This window comes from Notothenia coriiceps, unplaced genomic scaffold (assembly GCF_000735185.1).
Source record: "Notothenia coriiceps isolate Sejong01 unplaced genomic scaffold, NC01 NC01_scaffold00003820, whole genome shotgun sequence".
In the NCBI taxonomy this organism is placed as follows: Eukaryota; Metazoa; Chordata; class Actinopteri; order Perciformes; family Nototheniidae; genus Notothenia; species Notothenia coriiceps.
The window spans coordinates 1-5,688 of NW_011336521.1; the positions used below are offsets into that span (position 1 = coordinate 1).

General features: G+C 41.7%; 1 protein-coding gene across 1 annotated transcript; it reads right to left on the reverse strand.

The window, feature by feature from the left end:
* Positions 1-1,182: 1,182 nt before the first annotated feature.
* Positions 1,183-3,349, reverse strand: LOC104941741 (serine/threonine-protein kinase SMG1-like; the record flags this gene model as incomplete). The annotated part of the gene is made up of 3 exons (XM_010766875.1): positions 3,040-3,349; positions 2,055-2,327; positions 1,183-1,421 (listed from the first exon to the last, which is right to left on the reverse strand). Coding segments are annotated over exons 1-3 (547 nt in total), but the record flags the coding sequence as incomplete, so codon positions are not given.
* Positions 3,350-5,688: the final 2,339 nt, after the last annotated feature.

Below are 5,688 nucleotides of genomic sequence, written 5' to 3' on the forward strand. Positions count from 1 at the left end.
AATAGGAGACAGAGATGTTGAGTTATAAATCAAGGGTTTTTATTATTATTTACAGCAGGGGTGGGGAACCTTTTTCCTTTCAACTTTTACAACATCCTCCGAGGGTCGTACAAATTATTGAACTCAACCTCTGCTTAAAAAAACTAAAATCACAGCCGATTCATTTCGCCTTTCTTTCATGCTGTGCAAAGAAAAAGCAACCTCTTAATCCAGATATTTTACCATGACTCACGTATGCATGCATGGATGCATGCATGCATGCACGTGCACGGTTGTGGCAGGACCACCAAAACATAAAGATATGAACACAAGATGTATGCAAATGTATTTAGTATCCTATCCATGTGATCATGATTTAAGTGGGTGGGGGGGACCTAACCTTCTCAAGGAGGGTCCGGGGGCATGCTCCTCCGGGAAGATGTTTTTTTTTAAATATTGAAGTTAAAAGCATCAATCTGGTGCACTTTGAGAGCAACATGAGCAGATCTATAGATACATCTCAACACCCATATGAAACAGAACAGTAAGCAGATTTTTCTTTGTGAATATTTTACAAATCACTTTTTTGTTACTGTCATATAGTATTTTATACCTGTTTTTCATTTAGTCTCTAATGTCTCATTAATAACTATAATGATAATATCAAGGTGTGCCTTAACCTCACTGAGCTGAGGTTATTTGAGCCTCTCAGGAGAGAGCTCTCTTCCACCTGGTTGTAGAAAAGCTCTTTAAATTCGTTAGCATAGCTAGCTAACCAGATGCTAATAACAACAGATCGCCACTGTGCTTACAACTAAAGACACAGCCACGCAAACGTGTGTACGGCTCCTTATGGGTACTGCAATATTTGAAGAGCTGGAGCGGTGTTGGTGCTCTCCGTCAGCACTCATTTCAGACGAGACATATACCACGTGAAGACAAGTTACGCTCGTGTTGTGTTCAAGGAACCTGTCCTTGGCCAGGAAAAACAGGTACTCGCTTGTTTAATTATTTTTGCGGTCTAGATTTCTTCTTCTGTTTTGAAGTGAGAAGTTGTCCCCTCCCAAAAACAAAAGCTCTCTTTTCTCCACGAATTACACAAGTCACCCAAATCAGCGTTAAAAAAAGCGGGAAGCGCCGAAAAGCGACCAATTTGCAACACTGTACACACATCTAAAAAACTGCTGTGTTTTGAGAGTGTACCCACCTGTAAGCAGGTGTAGACAGCGTTGGCCAGGTACACGGCCTGGGTGGTGGCTGAAGGTGCCGGCAGGTCCAGGTCGTGGGGCAGCAGGGGGCATCGCTGCAGCAGTGTAGCCAGAGTGCTGACGTTTCCCACCATACTGCAGAGCTCCTCCAGGAACCAGGCCCCGTCCCGAGAGATCAGGTCCACCAGCTGCTCCCCTGCACTGGCTGCTGCGCCCTCCATCACCAGATTCCTCCTGGAACAAAACCTCCGTCACTCCTGTTCACAGGAAACTTTCTTCCCCTTATGGAAGCACCACATTTCTGAAGGACTAGGTCTAATTAGATGTAATGGTGGTATTTTAAAGCTTTACTAATACAGCTGAATAATGATTTTGGCAATGGTAAATAGAATGTATTTAGAAAGTACTTTACCAATGGTGGAGTGATACTAAAACAATAACTCTAATAACTATTTTAATATTATGCTACTACTGTATATTCAAATAAACCCCATATTTGACCCAAGTGAAATACTACAGTAATAAACACAGTATGCATCGATACTTGTAAAAATATATGTTGCCATTCTGCATAAGGAGTACTTTTACTTCTGCTACTTAAGCAAAAGTAATACGTATGAGCATCAAAATAAACTGGGGTATAATATAACAGAGTCATTTGTACACTGTAGCATGAGCTTTAACTAGATCTGAGTACTTCTACCCCAACACAGTAATGAGAGATATGTCTACTTGCTGCTCATTTTAATGTTTAATATATTTGTATCTTATTGAATCTTTTAAACATATTAAATTGTGGAAGACTTGACACTGCTGCTGGAACAAAATGATTTCCCGATTTTGGGATAAATAAAGTATCTCTCCAACCTGCAGAGCGTGCACAGGGCCGATGTGAGGATGCCGGCCAGGCTGAGGGCCCCCGGCTCCCCGTTCTCCCGCAGGAACACGCTGATGCAGTGCTCGATCTCCTGCAGCTGCTCCTCGCAGGCGGCTGCCGTGGTGCCCTCCGCCTTCAGCCGCTCCGCATGGTGCAGCACGCGCTCGTTTGTTTCAGCCGCCTGGTGCTGCAGAGTCAGCTCCACACTGGACAGGAACTGGCAGGAGGCGGCGGGGGGCTGCGGGGCGAACAGCACCTCGTATCTGTAAAAAGAGGGGAAACAAAGCTGTAGGCATTGTACATGACGGGAGGAGGCACCAGGCCCTGAACCAGGGGGGGTCAAACTCACTTTTAGTTCAGGGGCCACATACAGCCACATTACTTCTCAAAGTGGGCCAGACCAGTAAAATCATAGCATAATAACCTATAAATAATGACAACTCCAAATTGATCCCTTGGTTTTTGTGCAAAAAATACATTTTGAAAATATTCACAATGAAGGAACTATGATTTTACAAAAACATTATGAACAACCTGACATTAAAGAAAAATAAGGACAATTTCAACAAGATTTCTTAGTATCTGGAACTGAACAACTTAGTATTTTACTTTAGGATCTAAAAAACTTGTCAAGATGTAGAAAATTATTTGACAAATTTCTACATGTAGTAATTAAGGAATTAATTCCTATTAAGGAAGAAGGTTCAGTTATCCCCCTGCCTACGCCTAGTCAAATGTATACATACATAATACATCAAAGTTGTGAAAATTCCAAAGTGTATATATTAAATTGAAGACATTAACTGCAAAGTCATCCCGTATGTTGGACACTCATGTTCTAAACAATGAGCCCCCGAGGTGTTTGTTTATACACACTGTTAGCCAGCTCGTTCATTCAGCGCGAGCCAATAGTAACAGTTTATTATAAGCCATGAACCCGATGTTAGCATGCAGAAAAGGGTCCGAGCAGCTTACTGTCTGTAGATGAGCTGGCAGTGCTCCACCGTCATGTCCCTCAGCAGCTCCTCCAGCCAGGCCTTCCACTGGTGTGCGCGGTGCAGCAGCAGGGTGGCTCTGGGGTACAGCAGAGCCACTGTGGCGTAGCTGTGCAGCTGCTCCAGGCAGCCGCGCAGGGCCCCCCGGCGCTGCTGCAGCAGGGCGCTCACCTCCGCCTCCAGGCTCTCACACTGGCTGATCAGGTGGGCCTGGCCCGCGTTCTGCAGGAAGGCCGTAGCTGGGACATAGCTGGGGGGACCTGAGGAGAGGGACAATCAGGAACACAGTTCAAGACAACTAATACAACACGCTCCATGTGGCACCTTTAAGAATACTACTCCACATAACTGATTTATAGACGGTAAACAAATGGACAACCATGACACATGAACAGGGCAGTGGTATTCCAGGAAAAAAGTTTGGAGTTATTAGATATCTTTGTCAAAGTTTTCCCAGTACTTTCTATAATGTAAAGTCAACACTCAATAATAAAGGCATCACGTAACAGAAGCTTAAGACAAGACTGAGGGAAAGTGCCTGTGAATCAATGTATGTACTTCTGTGCTAACAATTGCCATTTTTGAATGTTAGGAGTGCATCCCATTGTTGAATATGGCAAAATGCACTATAAGAATCAGAATGGTGCACTCGCATTTAAAAAGTTCACTCAATGGTCACCATCTTGGCTACATAACGGCGTTACACGATAAGCCGCGATTGTGGCTGCTTTACAAATAAAAGTTTAACATGTGGGTTTTCTTCACCATTTAATAAATGTACCACTAAAGTGGATTTGAAATAAGCCCCCAATTCAACGGGTTAATTGAGCAGTCTAATGACTGCAAAACATACAGTTGCTAGCTAACAGATGCGTTCAAATGCAATCAATGCATCAGTGTTCACTGAGTTTCTTAATTGAGACACAGCAATTTTATGCAAAAATGCACTTAAAAGGTGACCTATCATGCTATATTTGAACAATATATTGTAGGGCCATACCTATATAAAGTATATAAATAACACCAAACAGATCCTGCGTTTTAGCCATGCCTCATTTCACTCTATTTGCTCTTTCCAGCGCTGTTTTTGCAGGGGGCTGATTCTGTGAGCTGCAGCTGACCACGCCCCCCTGCAGGAGAGGGGAGTGTGCTCTGAGATCAGCTGCTGGGCTGTCAGAAGAGGGGGAGAAAAAGAGATCTCCGTCCTCCGTGTTTTATTCTTATAGAAGTAAGAAGAGAAGTAATGGGGCAGAAACCCTCCTTTTTACGCAGCGGTCCAGACATAGACATCAAACGGCGACACATGTTCAGTTGCCAGTTACTTTGGCATTAGGGCAGGGATATCTAGATACTTTCCAAGGTTTGACATAATGAATTGTGCTACTTTTAAAGCAAGCAACGATGTTTTTCAAATCTGTAATCAAAAAGCTCCTTAAAAACGCTATCGAAGAACTTCCTGCCGTTGCTACGTAGTTCAAACGGTAACAAAAGACTATTTTTCTTAGCGGATGCATATCATTTTAAATCAATAATACCAACTATTTTTTAAATCAATAAAATCATTTTCTAAATCCATAAGAGCATTTCAATTAATATTGGGAGTCATAACGTTACTTTGTTGAGAATGTGGCCATGTAATAAGCGGGATAATGTGCTGCGACGTGGTCATTATGAAGAACACCCTTATCCAGAAGGAAGTGCCACAAAAGTGGGAAAAGAACACCGACAGGCTGATCAGGAGCCCGACGCGAAGCGGAGGGATCTAGATCAGCCGCACATTATCCCACATTATCCCTTACTTATTATAGGTTAAGATATCCAGTAGCAGTATATCAAGTAAAGGTTGCTCCACTTTTAACAGCTGTGATGAACACATTAACGTAAACAAAATGAAAGAATCCAGTAGTTCAATATGATTCTAAAATGGGACATTGGGCACAGTAGGTACTTTTACTTTTGGTACTTTAAATATTTTCTTATCCCAATACGTCTTAGTTTATGCTGCTTTATATTTCGACTGCACTGTATTTTAGACGACAGTATTGTTCTTTGTACTCCACTGCATTTATTTGACAGCTTTTAGTTACTAGATATAGATTAATAGTACATTCAAAACATAAATCAATTATTAATTACACTTAGACAGATATCTCTAGGTTAGGATATCCAACAGCAGGACATAAAGTTATTACAATTAGCTCTACATTTACTAACTGTGATAAAACACATCAATAATCATCATAGTAACCGAGTAACTCATATATATATATACGATTCTGAAAAGGGTCATAATAAGGAGTACTTTTAATTGAGCTACTTTAAGTATATTTTGATACCAATGCTTTTGTACTTTTACTTTTAACAGGGTATTTTTACCCCGTAGTATTTCTACTTTTGCTTTAGTAGAATATCTGAGTACTTCTTACACCACTGCTACCCTGAGTGTGGAGCTGTGTGCTACGAAAGCCTTAATTTAAAACAGATATTTTACAGTTGAAGACTGTTTTCAAATGTAGAGCAGGTTGTAACCAACACGTGGGTAAAGCACAAGAGCTGATAGGCCACATTCACTGCTCACACACACATGCTGTTCAGATCACAGCTCACATAGTTTCAGTTATCAGGAAGT